Source organism: Hyla sarda, chromosome 4 (genome assembly GCF_029499605.1).
Source record: "Hyla sarda isolate aHylSar1 chromosome 4, aHylSar1.hap1, whole genome shotgun sequence".
In the NCBI taxonomy this organism is placed as follows: domain Eukaryota; kingdom Metazoa; phylum Chordata; class Amphibia; order Anura; family Hylidae; genus Hyla; species Hyla sarda.
The window spans coordinates 339,213,730-339,236,882 of NC_079192.1; the positions used below are offsets into that span (position 1 = coordinate 339,213,730).

Below are 23,153 nucleotides of genomic sequence, written 5' to 3' on the forward strand. Positions count from 1 at the left end.
AGAAAGATAAACAGATTTTTAAATTACTTATGTTTAAAAATTGTAATCCTTCCAGTAATTATCGGCTGCTGTATGCTCTACAGGAAGTTCCTTTCTTTTTGAATGTCCCTTCTGTCTGACCACAGTGCTCTCTGCTGACACCTCTGTCCATGTCAGGAACCATCTGGACAGTTCCTGACATGGACAGAGGTGTCAGCAGAGAGCACTGTGGTCAGACAGAAAATAAATAAAAAAAGAAAAGAACTTCCTCTGTAGTATACAGCAGCTGATAATTACTGGAAAGATTAAGATTTTTAAATAGAAGTAATTTCCAAATCTGTTTGACTTGCTGGCACCAGTTGATTTAAAAAAAAATGTTTTTCACCGTAGTACCCCTTTAATCCATCCAACCAAGGCTGACAAAGTGTGTTTTTCTGTAATAGTTTTAAATTATTTTATTCAAGCCTATATACCTATCACCTATTTATTATATACCAATCTGCCACTATGGTATATCTACCATAAGTAAATGCTACGGCAGCTTTACACACACAGCTATAAAGGGGTTTGCATTAAATGACTCAGTTTCTATTTTAAAGTTTAAAGGGTGATATGTCAGGGATCTGTGATCACCTTATTGTCTCTTTAACGTGAAGAACCCCTTTCAGGCTGCCTTACACAGATTACAAAGTGGTAACATTGACAGTCATACTATTATGTTACACATGCATTCTCCACACCTATCTGTACTGTGTAGATTGTGTGTAAGCCAACATATGCACCTGAATTTTACGTGAACAATAGCCTTAGGTGTAAATTACAAAACAATATGGGTCTATTCACAAGGCAGAATTTTCACTTGTGAAATTCCGCCTCAAATTAAAGCCCATAGACTTCTACGGGATCCCGCCCTCCCATTCGCACTTCTGAATTTCTTCTTGCGGAATTCCGCAAGCAGAAATTCATTAGTTTGAATGGGAGTGTGTAATCCCATAGAATTCTATGGGCTTTAACCTCTTAAAGGACCCATGATGTACCGGTACGTCATGAGTCCGCACCCGTTCTATAACGCAGGGCCATGGCGTGGCCCCGCTTCATAGCGGGTTGGGCCCGGCCTCTAACAACGGCCGTGACCCGTGGCTAATAGCGCACGGCACTGATCGCGGAGCTACATGCTATTAACCCTTTAGATGCAACATTCAAAATTGAACGCCGCGTCTAAAGTGAATGTAAAACGTTGCCGGTTAGCTCAGGGGGCTTTCCAGGGGGCTGCCGGTTAGCTCAGGGGGCTGTCCTATGAAAAACCATTGGTCAATATAAAAGATCAGTGTGTGTAGTGTTATAGCTCCCTATGGGAGAAAAAAGGGGGAAAAAAGTTAATAAAGATCATTTAACCCCTTCCCTAATAAAAGTTTGAATCACCCCCCTTTTTCCCATTAAAAAAAACAGTGTAAATAAAAATAAAATTAAACATGTGGTATCCCCGCGTGCGGAACTGTCCGAATTATAAAAATATATCATAAATTTAACCGCACGGATAATGGCGTACGTGCAAGAAAAGTCGATCAATAAGTCCGATCAATACAAAAATGGTACCACTAAAAACTTCAGGTCACGGCGCAAAAAATTAGCCCTAATACCGCCCCATAAGCAGAAAAATAAAAAAGTTATAGGGGTCAGAAGATGACAATTTTAAACGTATAAATTTTCCTGCATGTAGTTATGATTTATTTTAGAAGTATGACAAAATCAAACCTATATAAGTAGGGTATCATTTTAATCGTATGGACCTACAGAATAACGATAGGGTATCATTTTTACCGAAAAATGTACTGTGTAGAAACGGAAGCTCCCAAAACTTACAAAATTGCGTTTTTTCTTCAATTTTGTTGCACAATGATTTTTTTTCTGTTTCGCCGTAGATTTTGGGGTAAAATGACTGATGTTATTACAAAGTAGAATTGGTGGCGCAAAAAATAAGCCATCAGATGGATTTTTAGGTGCAAAATTGAAGGAGTTATGATATGGTAAGGAGGAAAAAACGAAAGTGCAAAAACGGAAAAACCCTGGGTCCTTAAGGGGTTAATTTGAGGCGCAATTACACATGTGGAAATTCTGCCATGTGAGTAGACCCTATCACTACTTTCCAGTTTAGTGTTTACTGGCTTTTGTACTGTTAAGCAGTACTTTGGTAAACAGATTCCTTTTTAGCATGTTAAAAGATGTTACATCTTTTACATGGTTTTCTTTTTCAATCATCTATTCTGGGTATGTTGTGCCTCTGCCATTAGTAAAAAAAAACACCTTAAATTCTGTCTCTGAATCTATTCAATTATCCTCCATTCCTAAAATACAGCTTTCATATCCCTGATAATATTTCAATGACAGTAAATATTTCACAGCGTATATGTCAATGTATTTATAAAACTTGACTTTGTAAATGTGATTATGTACCATAGAACAACTAATGAATAACATTTTTTACAAGTTATTCTTGTGGATGTTAAAATGAAAGCATGTTTCCTCTAAGGTATTTATTGAGAAGATCATTTGGGTCATTCAGTTAATGTTAGTTAATTTAGTTGTATTCTTAAAATAGAGTACATTAACATTTCCCTGACTTAGTTGTATTAATAATTTCAAAGGAGAATAAGGGCAGATTCACACCACACTTGTCCCCTCCATGACATGGACACGTTGGCAATGATGGATCCATGCACAGATAAGCATTGGCCCTACTGATTTCAATGGCCAGAATGTAGTTAACTTGTGACTACGTTTCCGTCAATCTCATTGTGTATATATGTTTTACTCAGATCTAAAAGCTTGGTCTTCTGTACTATTGGGTCCAAGTCAAAACATGTATGTATTTGCTTAAGAAATGACCCTAAGGTAGACCAGACACGTACAAATGATATTTTCAAGTTTTGCCAACGTATCTGTGCTATAGAGAGCACATGATGTGAACATGACCTAGGAATGAATAGGTAAAGATCAGGGGGCATTGGTAAATAAATTATTTACTTAAAGAGAAATCTTTATAAGGGATCGTGACAACTATAGAACAAATAATATTTTTAAGGCCTGTCGGCACTCTTTGTGCCTCTACATTGTGTCTCATTATGGTACCATATTTTCACCTAGAATTAACATATTTATCTTCCTCATATGGCATGCAATGGGACAATACCACAATGTTTACCATATGGAGACAAGAATAGTTAATAAGGATAAAAAAGACAAATGTTCATCAAGTTTAACCTAAAACCATACTGTGTTGTTCCAGAGGAAAGCAAAAAAAAAGTCCTTATGAGGCAAATGACAACTGCCCTAAACCAAGGAGGAAAATTCCTTCCCGATTGCTAATATGCTGATTAGAACAAATCCCTTTCTTATTACGGCCTGACTTTGATGGACATGTGTATTTTTTTTCAAACCTACTAACTAGAAAGCTAAATTGATCTTTTTTTATATTTGATCTTTATTTATTTTTGATCTCCTATATCTGAAAAAATATTGTGTAATAAACAGATTTATGTACAAATGCAATTGAAGTGATACAAAATGCTCTGCACTTTCCCATAAGAAAACATTTAATTTCCATAATTCCTTTTATTACACAGTAGACATTTTGTGTAAATACTTATTTCCCTTGCCGTTTTAATTGTAATGGTCAAGTAGTTCTTCAGCATCAACGATCTTTACAATGCTTTGTTGCAATGGCAATGTCTTTGTCTACTGAATATTTTATTACTGCGCAGTGGCATTAATGGCTAGAAATAGCCTTTCATCCAGCTTTTAGGTTTCCAAAGAACGGCTGTGGTAAGAACATGAAAAATATGATTTTCTTCCCTGCCTTGCTTCTTTTTCAGTAATGTGGAATTAAATGTAGCTCAAGTACTATTCAAGAGCAGTGTGATCCTGACTAGGAACTGTTATTTGTAATCTTGATGGATGGACAGTAACATCTAAAAAGTATACCCACTGACATTTTCATCTATAAACCCAACGTAATCCACAATAAAGAAGAGTAAATCATATGTTCCTGTTGGTAGATTTTGCCTATTACGTGTATAGCTCTATACCTTTATCAGCGCAATAGCACTCATCTATAATGGTCCTCGGCCAGTGGAGCTGTTTTTTCTATGTTACCCAAGTAAAAATGTACACTGTACTATATGTAGCCCTACTGTGTGGGTAAAATAACACATCAATCTAAGGGTTCACCATCATATAGACAGATGGAATGTGTCAACTTAATATACTTGATCTTTCCAAACAACCAGTAAAGGGGAATCCCAATGTTCACACACAAATTTTCTTCAAATGGCAACCATAGTTTTGGGGCAACAATAGAAGTTATTTTTACACAAAAACATTTTGGGTCGCTTAGAGCATTTTCTGCATATCTGTTTGACCATCATCCCGTTTTTATCTGATCAAAACCATAAAGCTTTATAATATCACATATGTGTGAAGCTCTCTGGAAATCATATGTAGACCATATCATGGAAATGTTTGACAGGTTTGTGTGAAAACCCACCATGACACCACTAGGAAACATAGCCATTCAAGTCTATTAGTGCTGCAAACACCTAAACTGACAGTAATAAGGGAGATAAGGGGTCCCCTGTTTTTCCAATAAGTGGTTGTCTCTAAGATGAGGATTTCTCATAAAAGACATTTATGGATAACCTGTGCATGTGAATGTCTTTTTTTTTTTTTTTTGAAAAATCCCTTTGTGACACTAATATTTCTGTGCAAATGACCATGTGCAAAATGGATGTTCACTCAAACTGCTAAGATTTTCAATTACATATGTTCTACAAACATTTTAGTAGTTAAAAAGTTGCACATTCTTTCCAAGCATCATAAGAAATATAATATATATAAATACATTTTCTATTCAGCTTTGCTTTTCCTTTTTTTTTAATCAACTGGTGCCAGAAATTTAAACAGATTTGTAAATTACTTCTATAAAAAATTCTTAATCCTTCCAGTACTTATTAGCCGCTGTATACTACAGAGGGAATTCTTTTCATTTTGGATTTCTTTTCGTTCACGAGCACAGTGCTCTCTGCTGACAGCTCTATCCATTTTAGGAACTGTCCAGAGCAGCATTTGTTTGCTATGGGGATTTTCTCCTGCTCTGGACAGTTCCTGACATGGACAGAGGTGTCAGAAGAGCGCACTGTGATTGTGACAGAAAAGAAAACCAAAAAGAAAAGAATCCTCTGTAGTAGAAGCAGAAGAAATTTTCCACCGGAGTACCCCTTTAAGTAACAAGCTAAATATATATTTACAGCTATAAAAAATAGACAGGTTCTACAGGTTCCACATCAACTCCTGAAGCAATAAACCATTTGTTGTTATTTACTCCTTCCTTTCAAGGATATCACAGCACAGTTCTTTTGGGATTCATGTTGTACGCTGAGTATGTCTCTAAGGTTTCTATATCATGAACAAAATACTTTCTGCATTGACTTTCTTAAAATGAATAGGGGCACTGCAGCAAAAAGTCCAAATAGGAGCACACATTTCTACACCTTGTACGCCGCGTGCAGCACAGATCACAAGAAAACTGTGATATGTTTCCACCTTTCTACTGTAGTTTACATGGATTATGTTATTTTATTAAGTTCTGCCCTTTACAGTAATACCTTTAGCGAGATGTGGAGGTATTTGTTTGAAATGCTTGTTATGTCTTTGAATACAGATACAAATGTACCACATAAAAAGAATGCTATGTACAGTAATGACAGCATTAGTCCTTCTCGAAATGTATATTCTTCAATATACATACACTATGGTTTCCTCAGACATGAGTCTTGGAAGCAACTTCCATAGAGGACTCTTTAGATGTATATATCGGTTTTAATGTAATTTTGCCCCTACTTTGTACAGAGGGATAACAAGGGTAACATGCACAGTATGATGCTGTGAATAAGGTTAAGAAAGAACAGAAGGGAGGGATAGCCTGGATTCTAAGAGAAATGTCACTGAAATACTGCAGAGGGGTGGAGTCATGACTACACCGCTAGTCCATATGCAGCAGTAAGACTTCTTATTACATGCTACAAAATAATAATCACAAAACACAAATAAAACAAGTCTTTACTGACTAAACACAAGTAAATATGTGTTCTAGATAGGAGTTTAATTAAAAATATTCTTTCTTCCATAGTCAAAAACTGAGCCAGTTTTTCTTGATCCTGTATCTTTCTAAGTAAATTAAACTGAGTGGCTGAATGTATTATTAACTAATGATCGGACAACTGCACTCCTCCACCTCTGTAGCCTGGGTTTACTAACGTGATGTATTTGGGGGAAAAAAAATTATATTTACACTTCTCCATAAAGACATCTGTGGATAAATAGCCATCCACTTGGGAAGATAATAATTATGCATTTTACTTTTTAACAATTTTGGAATATTGATATTTGTATTATTTTTGCTGCAGGATAAGTCCCATTTCACTTTTCCTTTGTTACCTAACTAGAGACTTAAAATTTTAAGATAAAACCTAAAATTTTTTACTGCTGGTAAAACCAATCTTTGGATTTGCATTTGAAAACCAAGCCAACTCCCGATTTCTCTTTCCTGCTTCTAGCTCACCAATTTTACCAAGTCTTTTCTCAGATATAGGTCTCAAAAGCTAGTTTCATACTGTATAATTATTTGTTATTGGGTAACATTCTATACATATACTTTTGGAATTGTCAGAGCCATATTCCCTCATTCTAAGTGCTTACATCTTCACGCTTTGAATCTTAACTTGACTACCTAATAAAATGTATATAATCTAAAACTTGTCAGATACATAAGTACCAGCATGTTGATATCTCTGACTACTGTATAGCCATGACTTCATAAAGAAAGTCACTATATTTAGTTTCTTACATTGTGACTTTTCAATACGTCAGTCTGATATTTTTTAAGCTCAACAGGTGTTAAGTCAATTCTATTAAAAATGTTTTCTTTCCTTTCTTTGCTTTCATTTTCTACAATCACAAAAATAAGACTTCCAACGCTATGAAGAATGATTAGACCCAAACCATTGTGTTTGTGTGAATTAAGACAGTGACCTATACGGTACATTAGTAAAATATTGCTTAGAACTCTAAATTGTTTATTGTCTAGAATCTAGAACAACTATTTATTTATAAGCACTAAGCATTATACAATCCACGCTGTAGCAGTAAGCTCACAATTGTTATAAATACTGATCATAGAAGCAGTTTATATGAAGGAGTTCTATCATATCACAATGCAGAGATACCATATACCATTATTCTCCATATTGCATAAATGGCAAAAAAGAATCTACTTTTGCATTTTACGGTTAGTAAGAAATTGTAAGAAAATCATTATAGTATTTGTCACATTCTACAATTTTACAACACAGCATAGAAAAATAATGGTATTTAAAAAATAATCTAAAATGTTACCAAAAACTATTAACAAATGATTATAAAAAAGAGCAACATTCGGAATGAAATGTTAGGAAATTGTAGATTATGTTAAAGATGAATCCAGTCTACTAATAAAAAAATCATAAGCATTAAGAGGCATGAGGGTAAGACAAACATGTGGAAACCAGTAAAGTCCCCACTTGTAGTTACATATATATTTTACTTACCAAAAGGGTTCCCCATTTCACAGACCTGCTATTTAGCTGTGATCATTAGATCTTTTTATCTTGCTGCAATACAAGCTATTTTAGCTACTAGACTGGTACTGGATAGGTCCATTGAGTATCACATGATGGTAAAAAATTTAAATACGGGTGGCGCATGACTGTATTTTTGCTGCATTATGACAATTTCTCGCAAACTGCTCTCTTTCGGGATTTTATGTGCTGAATTCCGAATAATTGGGAAATATGGGCATTATGTTTGACTAAAAGCAATAAAGCCAACTTTGCGTTTTGTTGAGTGTCAGTAAAAGTAAAAACATATATCATGAACATATATCATAACGTGATATACTGACGGTAAAATTTCCAATAAGTTTATGGCCTGCCAAAATATAAAATGTTATCATGACATCGTAAATAAAGATATCCAAAAATAGTAGGCCCAGTTAAGACTGTTTCTTTTATGGGGCTTGACACAAAGGGTGACACATTTTCTATAAAGTCAATTAAATGAAACAATATCCTAAAGACTTATAGTATATAGAACAGCTTATTCTGTATTTTGTCATTTGAATAGCACTATCTTTAAGCAACACACAACAGACGTCTAGTAGACAAAGTTTTAGCTCAATATCCGCAATGCAGCAAAGCCAGTAAAAAAAAAGGTGGGTGTCTACCAACCACACAGTTGATATGGACAACAGATATGCAAGGTCATTAAAGGACATTATTCTTTGAATTGTCTATAATTTCCACGCATTTCAGTGATCAAAGATATGACTGTAATCCGACTGGAGACAGAGTCAACCACACATGGTGTAAATTCCCCTTACAACAGGTTTATAACAGTGAACTAAACTGAACCTTCCCCTATCTTCTAATGTTGTGAAAATATGTCAAGTTATTCTGGTTAGCATGTTATCTTTTTATAACGTGTTCTAAAAATACATGTTTTCTTTGTTCTCCAGTGATTCGAAAAAAGGCAGCCTTTGTGTTCTATCAGTGGTACCATCTAGTCCGTACAGCGTGGATTTGATCAAATTACAGACTTAATGAAAACAAATGAAGCCCACATAAAGCACTGTGATTTCTGCTCACTGACTATAAAATGGAACAGAAAATATCTGGTTTCACCATATTTCGACTGGAATCTATACTTTAAGCAATGAAATTGCAAAGACACGACAGATGTAGAAGTACAAGTTATCTTGCCAGAGAGAATGGCCAGCTTAGTTTATTGGTATGTTACCTCATTTAGCTGTGTGTTGTACAACCAGACTACATGTACATAGTGCCTAACACTGTACACTATATTGGCTGGATTATACCTGACTGCAGATACTGCTAAAGCTAAAGCGCACATCCAGGGATGGTATGGCAGTAGGATATATTTTTTTAATTCCCAGGTAATTTCTCAACTTGAGACTTGCCTTGAGACTATTGCTATCTGGATACATATTTGCCATAGGTCCCATGCAAATCAATGGGACCTCTGGCAAATCTGTCTCAAGACCACGAAAGTCTCAGGGCTAGTCTCAAGCTCAGAAGTTCTCTAGGGAATTTTAAAAAGATATCCCGCCACTGGACCATCACTGGATGTATTCTTTAAATACCACACCTCAATAGAAAGGAAGCAGGTTACATTATTTTGATGGTTCAGTATTGTCATTTTGGTGGATCTATGTTGTTCCAAGGTAAGTCAATAAGACAATTCTAGGCAATATTTATAATGTGTTTTGTAGTAAGCCAGCAACCACAATAAATGTTGTAGGTTTGTATTAAAAGGCAGATCTCCTAAAAGTACGATAAAAAGGTCACCTCGATACATTGCAAGTGGGTGGTTTTTTGCCAAATTCAAATATACTGCTTATTACTGCCTTTTTCTGTACTAAAAAGATATTTTAACTATGTTATCTTTGATTTACTGCACCTATGCATAATTTCTACATTGTTACACTATTAAACAAGGCTTGAGTTACTTTATATCCATTCATTACTTAAAGAGTAATATTTGGGTAATTATATTAGATCATAATTCTGCCCCCCCCCCCCAAAAAATAAATAAATAAATAAAATAAAGAAAATTTCATTATTTTACAAAGCTCCTTGAGCTCTAATGTTTTAATGTTATGGAAAGTATATGGAAACTTCAATTGACAGATGCTAATTATTCTCTGATAAGTAATAACCCAGGAGACAGCGTTGTTTCTCTTGGCACATCACCAATTTTTTTCCACATTGTACTAGGAAGGAAGTACGGTAATCTATGGGCTATTACACTGACTAGTAGCTGTATAACTTCATTATTTCTCATGCAGAAATGTAAGTATCCAAGAGTTAAAGATCCCTTCATCCTGTAAAGAAACAGCAAGTCTATGAACTCCATTTTTTCTTAAAGGGAAGTTTCCTGTCAAGGACAGAAGTGTAGTTTCAGTTATTGGATAATAATGTATGGCTAATCCGATATAGAAAGGTGTGAACTAAGAAGTATACTAAGAGCATATGTAAGTTTGCTGCACTTGAGGAGGAAAATAATACAATATAGTAAACTAAACTACGCTAAATTACATACTACTGTTATATTTATTAATTGCTGGTCACTGGTATAGAGAATGATTTATTATGCACCTTTAAGCACAGTTTATAACACCTGAGCACATCACTTGCTCTGGTTTAAAAAAAATATATATCGCAATGGCACATCCATGCTCCGAATGACATCATTGCCATTGCAGAGGCTGCATACGTGACCGGTTTACAAAGTCATTGGCCGCACCCTTTTCTCTTCTACCACTTTTGTGCGCTACAGCTAAGGAAATAACTTTATATACCAAATAACTAGGGGTCAAATAACTGGACACTGAATTTTAGGGTTACTTTTGACAGATTATTGCTTTAACTGTGTTTTTCTATTGTTAACCATTCTAACATGCCTTAATAGTGTGATAGAGCTGGTCAAACTCCAGGGCCCTGTGGCTTTACCACATTACTAAATCAAACCGTAATGTAAATCTTGTAACTACTTAGTCAATTGTTACAATCCAACGGTAATGTAAATCTAGTAACTACTAATAATCACGTTACAATCCTATGGTAATGTAAATCAACTATCTACTAATAGTCAATTGTTACAATCCAACCATAACTTTATTTCATCGTGTTACATCGGGAAACACATTTTATATTTCAGGCACATTTCACATGAGCACAATACATGCGCATATCTGCCATACTGTAGGATCAGGTCAATAGACTGGCAGTCTGTGGCTGTAATATGGCTGCAAAAATGTATTACACTCAAGTAAAACCAATTGATAAAACAGACCTATAATACCCCTACATAATGTTGTGTGCTGGTTAATAAAAAATTGAGTAAACATGGAAGACACTTTTCAAGGTTTCTCACCAATTTCTATACCCAGTACACCATGGGCGTATACAGTTTATTTATTATTTTATAACTAAAAGACATTCCATTCATGTGTAATATGTCATACCTTATGAGTAGGTAATTTATTTGACAGGTAATAATACTTACGCACAATCCTGTTTAGTCAAATGTTAAATAGTCAATATCAGCTAAAGAGTAACAACATTTCCAAGTTTTTTTTTTTTATCTAAACATCCTGACAGGAGCATGATCAACCTTAGACTTTGTGCTATATAGAGGCCATGAAATATTAATGCTAGATGTAATGATGGATACTATAGCAATATGGAGCGGGCCTCTCTATGAAGGTGGATTATCAAAATCTCCATAACAAGGATGTAAAGTTATAAGGTTTGCTATGGGGAATTAAATTATTGCATGGTATATTAGTGGCAGTCACAAGGATCCAGTAAGTTGACATGTTGGGGATGTAGTATGGCCTTACATTGCAGCTTTAGCAGTTTCTACATTGCTTGTGCTATGATCACTATAATCACCTGTGATAGTCTTTCGGGACTACCAAAATAATGGCTTTAAAGGGTCAAAACAAACCTATTTCTGACTTCTTGACCTTGGAGGATGTTTTGAATTTTTTTTGTAAGCTTGGGAAACAAACACAGGAACAAAAGATCCCATAAAAAACTCTATATGTCAGCTGTCTGAAACCCAGTGATTGTAACTTGGAAAGCTGAGGAATATTGAGGATAACTGTAGTCACCCTCACAGAATTGGGCCTTCAATGGTTAAGCTTTTATGCATTCATATTCTAGCACACCCCAAACCTGTTTCTGGAAGCACCAGCCACGTGTAAAGTATCTACAGTTGTATGAGTAGTATCTTCTATAATTTGAACCTCTCAATCCAGTCTCCATGATGCGCTACCCCAAACTTATACCCAACATCCACCGTTTTGAATGTCTTCTCTTCAAGCAGGCCTATAACATTCCCTTAATCGTCTCTCCTACTAACACTTTGCCCCCTTTTTGAGACCTTTTGGTCCTGGAGACATCAAAAGTACCATATTAAGTAGCCTCCCCTTAAACTCTCTGCACCCCATTCCTCATAGTCTGAAAGCTCTCGCGAGCAGGACCCTCACTCTTTCTGCATGAATATTTAGTGATACTTGTCTTTTTTTATACCCTCAAAATTGTAAAGCGCTGTGGATACTATTGGCACTATACAGGTAAATATTATTATAGGCCATACACATTGCACATACCTCAATATGTGTTATGTGTTATATACTTTTTGTTCACTGTGGTAGCTGGGTTGTTATGGAAAACCACAAATGAAATATGGGGCTAAGGCACAATGACCACATGAATAATTCAGCTCTGCAGATTTGACTAAACCCTCGTTTGTCCTGTTACATCTGTATATCACTATTACTTAGATATATTCTGAACTGATATATTCTGCCATAAGGCCTTGAGTACATGGTTGGGCCGTATGCATGGATGCTTTAGAGAGGCACGCAGATTCTATGGCTCCGCACTCCCATCATGCGTGCGGACACTATGGCTCTGCACTCCCATCGTGCGTACGGACTCTATGGCTCTGCACCCCGATCATGTGTGCGGACTCTATGGCTCTGCACTCCCATCGTGCGTGCGGACTCTATGGCTCCGCACTCCCATCATGTGTGCGGACTCTATGGCTCTGCACTCCCATCGTGCGTGCAGACTCTATGGCTCTTTACTCCCATCGTGCATGCAGACTCTATGGCTCTTTACTCCCATCGTGCATGCAGACTCTATGTCTCTGCACTCCCATCATGTGTGCGGACTCTATGGCTCCGCACTCCCATCATGTGTGCGGACTCTATGGCTCCGCACTCCCATCATGTGCAGATTTGACTCAACCCTCGTTTGTCCTGTTACATCTGTATATCACTATTACTTAGATATATTCTGAACTGATATATTCTGCCATAAGGCCTTGAGTACATGGTTGGGCCCTATGCATGGATGCTTTAGACAGGCATGCAGATTCTATGGCTCCGCACTCCCATCATGCGTGCGGACTCTATGGCTCTGCACTCCCATCGTGCGTGCAGACTCTATGGCTCTGCACCCCCATCATGTGTGCGGACTCTATGGCTCTGCACTCCCATCGTGCGTGCGGACTCTATGGCTCTGCACCCCCATCATGTGTGCGGACTCTATGGCTCTGCACTCCCATCGTGTGTGCGGACTCAATGGCTCAGCACTCAAAGACTATAGCATTAGATTATTTATATTATATTTAAATATCTCAATAATATGGACCCAATGAGGCAATGAGGTCTTATCCATTGGAGGCAAAGAAATCTAGTGGCTCCTGTTAAGCTCAGAAATAGCATGGAGCCACACCGTGTGTATGTGCTTAAGGCCTAAATGTCAACTACATATACAGTCATGCAGGGAGTCAAGGTAATGAACTGCTTTTTCCTCTTTTAAAATACCTTTTTATTCTTTTTTTCCTTTCACAAACCAGAAATAACCTAATGCTATGTAACAGTAATGCAGTGTTGCCCAACCAGTGTGCCTTCAGCTTTTGCCTAACTAAACACTCAGCATGCCCAAACAGCCGAAGGGAGTTGTAGTTTTTGCAACAGCTGGAGGCCACTGATTGGGAACCGCTGCTGTAATACAATGCTTTAGTAAGCCTGATAAAGAATGATCTCCAATAAATGTAATCGTATCCAAGAAAGGTCAAAACACGAACATCTCTAGGTAAAATGGACCAACACAAGTGAGTATAGGAATAACAACAATCATAATAGGAGCAGGGTTGGTTTCTACTATATAGTCAGCACTAAGGCCTTGCTGAATACATTATTTAAATATCAATTAAAATACATACTTGGACAAGGTTGGCCTGGAAATCAACTGCAGCAAAACATCTGCAAAGAATTCTTTAGGGTAACAATTGGACACATTACATGAATGTCCATCCATCCTAAAGAGTATATTCTGATTCTAGGACTTCATGGTTAGATTACCATCTAGATCATTATTCGAGAAAAAAATGCATGTATAATTCATTTTTATAGATTTTTATTGAAGTATTGATTTCCCTTGATCAGAAATAACTAAAACCAACTCACCACCACCTCCACATAGGCCTTTTTTCAGTGATTTTTCTAGTTTGTGTTTTTTTTAAATATATTTTAGTTTCATTTTTGCTTCATTCTCCCCTTTTTCTTCTATATTAATAACCAGTGTTCGTTTCCTTGCAGATTCTTAATAGTGTTAGTATGTTGTATCTCTTTGGATTTCCATTGTATCCAGAATCAGAGGGTATGCCACACATGCCACCTCCATGTATAAAGGGGTTATCCAGGAATAGAAAAAAGAGCTAATTTCTTTTAAACCCCGGACCAGACCTGTTCTCAGCACAGTTTTATTAAAGTGAATGGAGCCAAGTTGTAATTTCACACACAACCTGAGGACAGGTGTGGCGCTATTTTTGAAAGAAATAAGCTCTGTTTTTCTATTCCTGGATAACCCCTTTAATTTCACCATGCTATGACAGCCTACTATCCAGCATTCAACTACTTCGATCAATGGTTTTATTACCACATGTCTATACTAGAAATTGTATTGGCAATCCGCCTGCTTTGAATTTTCTAAGACTTGCAGTTGATTTTTCTCTGCAAGGATATGTTAAATGTTTATTTTTACGCTTTTTTTTCATAGGAAAACAGCCTGATGTGTTACAGCAATGCCTGTGTTCCTTTATTGCAATTATGATTATACTGTCACACTCCAGTGGTAAAGTGCATTTTATTTCTACCCGACTCGTATTATCAACATTAGATTCAGTATCTGACAATGATAGTAAAACAGTTTGCAAGTCTATTATAGCATATGGTGTAGATTTTTGTAAAGCTATATGCATATAAAATGTACCACAGCACTAGTATAGGATACTTATAGACAGTGTCTTGTTTTAAAGAACCCATGCCTGCAAGCTGGCACTAAAAATATTAACCCTTGGTGAGGAACATGAATGCTTGCTTACCGTCATTAGGTATCATAGTAATATAAAATAAACAACAACAATAAAAATATAGCATAAAGAAAAAAGGTTTCCATAAGATAATAATAAGTACTTTCTACATGCAGTGCATATTTGGTGTAAACTAATCTAGATAAATGTATTTCTGTATCTACTCATATAGTCAATGACAATATATCTCTGTGCCACATGCTTGGCATCATGGCCTCTGTGTAACCTCTTCACGTGTCTCAGTGAGGCCTTGCCAGTTCATTTGTACTATAGAGTTCACTACCCATTGGGATCTTGCACATGCCCACGTACATCATGTACATAAACACAGAATAAATGCCAAAATACTTGGAGTCGCACATAGTGTAACAAATAGATTTTTTGATTTCCCACGGGGGGGATTTAAAAAAAAAAAAAAAAAAAAGGTGTTATTTTCTGGATGGCAAATTAAGTGAAAAGGTTACACAATAAACCTTATGGATGGATGAGACAAATGTGTATTACTGCAGTACAGAATGAATAAATGTCCATCCAATTGAATGGCATAGAAGGTTCTTGTAGTGGGAATGCATGCACGCTGTTATGTGTTGCACTGGTCTTACACACAAGAACACATGTATTGTGGTTAAACCTCACACTGGAACATTTCCCATGTGCTATTCTGTGCGACATATGGAATTGTGTGCCAAAAATTGTGAGATGTGACAAAAATGATGGACCTATTAACTCATTCAGGGACCTGAGTAAAGGTTATCTGCATTACATGTGCTGCTCAAAGGCATCAGCTCATCCTAGCGTCTCGATGTACCATAGTAAAGGCTCAATGAGAGCATCTGAAGAGAAATCCTCTATTGTGGCTTCATTAGCAGTAACCCCACTTTGTGGGAGGTGAGAAAATTCACTTTCACTGGTTGAAACACTTTCAGCAGGGAACAGAAAGGAGGAACACGGGCAGGTTTTCCCTCTCTCTTTCTTTCTCGCTCTCTCTTAGCACTGCAGCATGAAAGGATGTGAACACACATACATACAGACAAGACAAGAAATCAGAAGAAGTCAACTCACAGAATCTCCAAGTCACGCAGGGCTCGAAAGGCTCCATCTTCAATGCAGCTGATCTGGTTGTTGTCCAGTTGCCTGTAGAAAGGAAGGAAAAGTCAAAAGGATTGCTGGGTAACAAAGCTGCCTTAGAGAACCAGGGTCCAGGCTTTCTTGTCACTAAGGTGTCCCTCCACCCCCTTTGCAGTCTATGCTCGTCACCCAGGAGGAGACTCATTTGTAGAGTGCTGCTCTCTCTCTAGATACGGGCTGTCTGAAAGAGCTGCACACACTAGAACACACCGAAGTCTGTCAGGTCTCAGTAAATATTAATTCAACATTTTTTTTTAAAGGCAGAAGGGAGTAATTTCATTACATTATGGCATCCAATCCATTACAGGCTTTTACCATCATGTCACTGAAACAATTTCATTAAGCTAAAGGCCCGTAAATCATGTGAGGTCACTTTTCTGCCCTCAGCGACCTCCCACAATCCCTTCCACCCCCCCTCTTTACTGGAAGTTGCAGTCCTCTGTCCTGACACAGTAGTAAATTTCAGCCTTTATCTGCACAAGAGCTGCACCGGTGTCTGGGGAATAGACCAATACCAAATTAGACTCAACTAATCTAATTTTACAATCTTTTATTATTCTAAGCACCACATGTCTGTGGTGGTTCAGAGCCTCCGTGAATTGTTCTCGGTCCCATCTGGGAAGTCAGTTCTTTTGAATCATCATTGAAGGGAATATCCTGAAGTGGATTTGGTTTAAGCAGCATTGACTGCTGCAACAGGCTCACCATTATGGAAATACACACATGGAAAGCTAGAAATCAGGAGTCATTTCCATACTAAAGCGGCTTCATTGACATATTATGTGCACCATCTAAAAGCCAGTGTGCACTTACACTAATGAAAAAGAAACTCATGATGTATATTATACTAAACAAACTGTTGGAAGAGTTAGAAGTATAGATTTACTGTATAGCCGAATTAGCCTTATTTACAACTGGTACCAATATATGTAGTATTGTCAATTCAATGGGCAATAGATATTAATTTACTATAAAACTATGTCAGCATTAACATTCTCCCACAGTCTGTAAAAAGTTTTGTGCCCAGTTTACCATGAATGACCTTGGTAGGCATCACCAACTATGGGGAGGAACTGAGTCCATTGCACATGTTCAGAACCGATTTCTATTCCCTTAAATTCAGTTCACATTTCATTATTTTGGTATGTTTTGTGTTTATGCCTGGAAAGCTTTAGGTGCATAAGCTAAATATATCTATAGGCAACCTATCTCCTGAATGAGGCCAAAAGGCTGCTATGCTTTTGTATGCCTATTTTAACTGCATAAGTACTATTCTTTTTCTTTACAGAAAGATAATGCACATATGTTGGCCTATAAACAACACTGTATGGCTACACAGAGGCATTGGACAAAGCCTTATCTTGGAGGTACATGTTGGGGAATATAGAAATGTATGCTTCTGACAGAAGGCTCACACATGCTATGAACCGAGCCTTATATTAACTAGATAATCCTTTGAGAACATTTATTTTACAGCAAAACATTTATGACTTTATTCAAATTGGTATTTAGATACAAGTGTGATGGAAACATTTAACACTTATTGTTTCAGGTAGTTAATGTCTGGGCATTGAGCTTCTTCTAAGCCTTCATGTGAGCATTCACCATTAATTTTTCTCCTATAAAGGAAGGAGTGATGTGTTTAAAAAATATCCATGGGTGCTACAAATTATTTTTGGAGAGTCTTTTTCTTACCCTGCTTTGGTGGACACACCTTCTGCTATTGTCCAGCATCCAATATTAAACTATAGATGGCCATACATATTAGACAGATTAGGTTAATGGATAAATAACTGTTACATGTGGGAACCTAAGTACTATTGTTCCCTTAAAGGAGCTATAAAGTATTAAAAAAAATGTATACCCTATCTATAGGAATAGCATTGGAACCAGGCATTAAAACTAGCACCTAGACAATTAAACATATCAAACGTATCTCCAGATTCACAAAAAAGTTTAAATGTAAAAATAAGGATTAAGGGTAAATGTTTGAAAAGTTTTGAGCTTGAATGCTCTTACTCATAGCTTCTACTATTACTACTGAAAGGGGTACTCCAGTGGAAAACTTTTTTTTTATTTTTTTATGAACTGGTGCCAGAAAGTTGAACAGATTTGTAAATTACTTCTATTGAAAAATCTTAATCCTTTCAGTACTTTTTAGCAGCTGTTTGCTACAGAGGAAAATCTTTATTTTTTTTATTTATTTTTTGTCTTGTCCACAGTGCTCTCTGCTGACACCTGATGTCCGTATCAGGAACTGTCCTGAGCAGGAGAAAATCCCCATAGCAAACCTATGCTGCTCTGGTCAGTTCCTTACACAGACAGAGGTGTCAGCAGAGAGCACTGTGGACAACACAAAAAAGAAATTCAAAAAGTAAAGAATTTCCTCTGTAGCATACAGCTGCTAAAAAGTACCAAAAGGATTAAGATTTTTTAATAGAAGCAATTTACAAATGTGTTTCACTTTCTGGCACCAGTTCATTTAAAAAAAAAAAAAGTTTTCCACCGGAGTACCCCTTTAATCATGGCAAACACCAACCAACATAAACGGATATTAGTTGGTGTAATGATCACATGACAAAAGCTATTCATAAAATGTAAAAAATCGTAGAGCAAACATTACCCATAATGTTATAAACACCATTCTACTGCCATCATAGATAAAGGTGAGTCGCACTGATAACGGTTATTTTGTCATATAAAACAAAATATACTAAAATCATAGTTAAATATGTGTCCCTCAAATTGTTGTTGAATTATGTACAAAACACTAAGTACTGCACCTGAGCGACATGTAGAGTGCAGACAACAATATATTATTCTAAGTATGTCAACTAAATACTTAACTATAATACATTAAAAGGGTACTCCAATGGAATCAACTGGTGCCATAAAAATATACAGATTTGTAAATTACTTCTATTTAAAAATCGTAATCCTTCCAGTACTTATCAGCTGCTGTATGCTACAGAGGAAGTTCTTTTCTTTTTGAATTTCTTTTCTGTCTGACCACAATGCTCTCTGCTGACACCTCTGTCCATGTCAGGAACTGTCCAGAGTAGGAGCAAATCCCTATAGCAAACCTATCCTGCTCTGGACAGTTCCTGACATGGACAGAGGTGTCAGCAGAGAGCACTGTGATTGGACAGAAAAAAAAATCAAAAAGAACTTCCTCTGTAGTATACAGCAGCTTATAAGTCTGGGAAGGATTAAGATTTTTATATAGAAGTCATTTACAAATCTGTATAACTTTCTGGCACCAGTTGATTTAAAAAAAATGTTTTCCACTGGAGCACCCCTTTAAGTCAGTCCTGTAGTTAAAGTGGTTTCCAGGGAAAATAATTTATCAATAATAATTGTAATAATACACATGAAAGGACATCAATAGCTGATCAGAAGGATACTGACCCAAAACCCCTATCGATCAGCTGTTTAGCATAGCAATGGCTCCAGATATCATCATAGTGTATGAAAACTTGGCTTTGAACCTTGTGTAGTGGTGGCTTTAAGTTACAACAATGAAGCACCCTGAAGACTCAATGGAAAATATCCCCCCCCCCCCCCCCCCCCCAAAAAAATAAATAAAAAAAGACTCTCTCTTTTAGGAGGATGTTGTCTGGTAAATGTGATTTACACTTGTCATTTTCTGGTGATACATTCCATATATTTCAGACCGTGTGCCACACATTCTATTAAATACACCACATACTATCACAATTAAGGTGACTGACTACCTGTTTTGACCATATGAGATACTTGTTGTGGAATGCTAGTGTTTTATGATTGTAGTTGCAACACTTGCCATCCATTGGAGTTGGTTTACAATGAACAAGCTGTGGGATAAGCGGTTACCCAAAGATCTGCCTTTCTACAAAACAACCTTTTTTTTTTTACTTTTAAGATATTATTTGGAGTGTTCCATTTTGAGGCTTTCACAGCTTCCTTGACATACCTGTAAGTTTTCCATTCATAGCTTTTCCAATTTGTTTTCTACTTTCATAAAATTTAGCCCACAGCTGATTAGGAAAAGCCAAAATTTTTTGCCATATTCCATTTTGGATTTCAATCTTTTTCACAGTTTTAACTGGCAATTCTCCTGCCGATGACGTTTTGTGTCATATCTGTGATTTGTCAATTTGTTACAAGGTGAAACATTCATGGTAAGTCCATCATTTTTGACAGGAAATGTAGGTTCTAATAAGGTAAATAACAGAAAAGCCCTTTGGAAGAGGAAAAACATTAAAGGGGTACTCCACCCCTAGACATCTTATCCCCTATACAAAGGATGGTCTGATTGAGGGGGGGGGGGGGGGTCCGGCCGCTAGGGTGGCCATGGTCATGGAATAATGCTGCACCCTCTCCATTCATGTTTATGGGAGACATAAATGGAAGGGGGTGGTGTGACGTCATGACCATGGGCACCCAAACCTAACGTTCTGAACACCAAATGTTCAGAACACCAAGGCATCGTCCTGCAGATCCCATGGGCTGGACCTCCCGTGAACAGACATCTTATCCCCTATACTTTGGATAGGGGATAAGATGTCTAGGGGTGGAGTGCCCCTTTAAAATCTAAAATTATTAAATAGGAATAAACCTAGCCCTGATTGTGAACAGATTGTGAGAAAAAGTATTCTAAAAAAAAACAAAAACAAAAAAAACGGGCATACAAAAAAACTGTTTTGTATCTTAAACCCCAAATAGTTCATTCTTCTTTATATGTGCAAAGAAAAATAAATGTATCACTAAAATATGAAAATCCACATTTAGGCCGCATCTTTTGTTTTTGGAAACTGTCCTTTTCTTGTCCTTTAAAGCCATTCTTCCCTAAGCAAATTAAAATAATTCATACTGCCCTCCAATTCACTTAAGAGAGATTTCCCTTTGTCCTTTTCATCGTGCTCTGACATTTGACATCAGCTGTACCAGGAGTTTTTTTTCTAAATCTAATTCTTCTAAAACAAGCTACTTACCCAAGTATGCACCTGCTACTGAATGGGTAAAATATGGTAACGTCAACTTAACAGTGACAATAAATGTACAAACTACCCCCAAAAGACACAAAATGAACCGAGTGCAAATGTGCTACACTGAAATAAGTGTCAGGTAGGCTATGACTAATAGAATCTAAGTTTTGGAAAGGCACACGAAATAGAAAAGATGCTTGGGGTGTAATTAGGTGGGGAAAGGTTAACTAGATTTTACTCTTGCCTTCTCCACAGATCCTGATATATTCCCATTCCAGGGACTGTGATATCAAATGGACAAAAATATACTTTAGAATTATAGTACACAGCAGAATTTTAAGATTAAAGGAACTGTAGGACCAACATTATTGTGACTATGATTATAAACTTTATATACTCTGCCATGATTAAGGTAAATTTTTATGAATTTATTCTAAAGTGTACATAATACATATACAAAAATAAGGACAGAATGGTAACATTTGCCTATATCACATTTCATCACAACAAATACACAAGTAATGTTTAAGTGTGGGGGTCGCACGTATAGCATTTTCTGACATGTCTTGTTGGGTCGTGCGCCAGATTCTGGCGCATCGCGCCAGAAATTCTGTCTGCGCCTGAATTTGCGCCAGAATTCATAAAAACCCGACTAACTCTCCATTTTACTAAGAAAACCTGGAAAAGGGGCGTGGCTATCAGTGAAATGGGGTGTGGTCACAGAAAAGGGGCGTGCTCCCAACATTTTCATAAAAACCCAACATACATTTACTAAGGTTTCCACGGAAAATGTGGTGAATTTCAGCTGAGGAAAACCCTACAGATCAGATAATGTGTAAAAAAAAAAAAGCAAAATGTAAGGAAAGTGGAAAATTTGGGGAAACCTAAGTAATACACTGTGAATGTTGTATGTCTTACCCTACTCTAAAGGTGCATTCGAGACAAAACTCAAAAAGATCAACTTGTGCCAGAAAACAGGCCTTCTATATAATCTGCCTCCTACAGCAAGGAGAGTGTCAAAGAAAGAAGCACTTAGCTAAGCTCTTCACCCCACTTGTTTTGATTATTATGTTATACATTATTATGGGGCACATTTGGCAGTTAGGTTTATTGATAAACTTTCATTTATTACAAAGTAAGGAAACATTTAGAAATGTAAAGGACAGCAAAGATTTTAACCACTTAACGACCACGGACGCAAATGTACGTCCTGGTTTAGCGGTACTTCGCTCACCAGGACGTACATTTACTTACATCCTGTGTATGACCGCGAGCATCGGAGCAGTGCTCGCGTCATACATGGCAGCTTCCGGCTGCTATCAGCAGCCGAGGACCTGCCGGTAATGGCTGACATCCGCGATCATGCGGATGTCCGCGATCACTCGGATGTCCGCCATTAACCCCTCAGATGCCGTGATCAGTACAGATCACCGCAAATGCGGCAATGGACAAGTTAAAATAGATGATCGGATCGCCCGCAGCGCTGCCGTGGCGATCTGATTATCTGTAATGGCGGACGGAGGTCCCCTCACCTGCCTCTGCCCATCTCCCAGCGTCTCTTGCTCTGGTCTGAGATCGAGCAGACCAGAGCAGGAGATAGCCGATAATACTGATCAGTGCTATGTCCTATGCATAGCACTGAACAGTATTAGCAATTAAATGATTGCTATAGATAGTCCTCTTTGGGGACATAAAAAGTGTAAAAAAAAAGTTGAAAAATTTAAAAATAAAAAGTTGAAAAAAAGTGAAAAATCCCCTCCCCCAATAAAAATGAAAATTGTCAGTTTTTCCCATTTTACCCCCAAAAAGCGTAAAACTTTTTTATAAACATATATGGTATTGCCGCGTGAATAAATGTCCGAACTATCAAAATATAATGTTAATGATCCCGTACGGTGAACGGCGTAAACGTAAACATTTTTTTATAAAGTCCTAAAATGCTGCTTTTTTGTCACATTTTTTTTCCAAATAAATTTAGAAAAAATTATATAAAAGTTTTATATATGCAAATGTGGTATC

At 37.0% G+C, this 23,153-nt stretch overlaps 1 protein-coding gene across 2 annotated transcripts in view; it reads right to left on the bottom strand.

Annotated features, from left to right (window-relative positions):
* Positions 1 to 23,153, bottom strand: part of SLIT3 (slit guidance ligand 3) — a 574,817-nt gene that overhangs the window by 178,140 nt on the left and 373,524 nt on the right. For both annotated transcript variants that reach the window (XM_056516502.1, XM_056516503.1), the window contains one exon: positions 16,102 to 16,173. In XM_056516502.1, the coding sequence (XP_056372477.1) occupies positions 16,102 to 16,173 (72 nt within the window). The remainder of the gene's footprint in view (positions 1 to 16,101; positions 16,174 to 23,153) is intronic.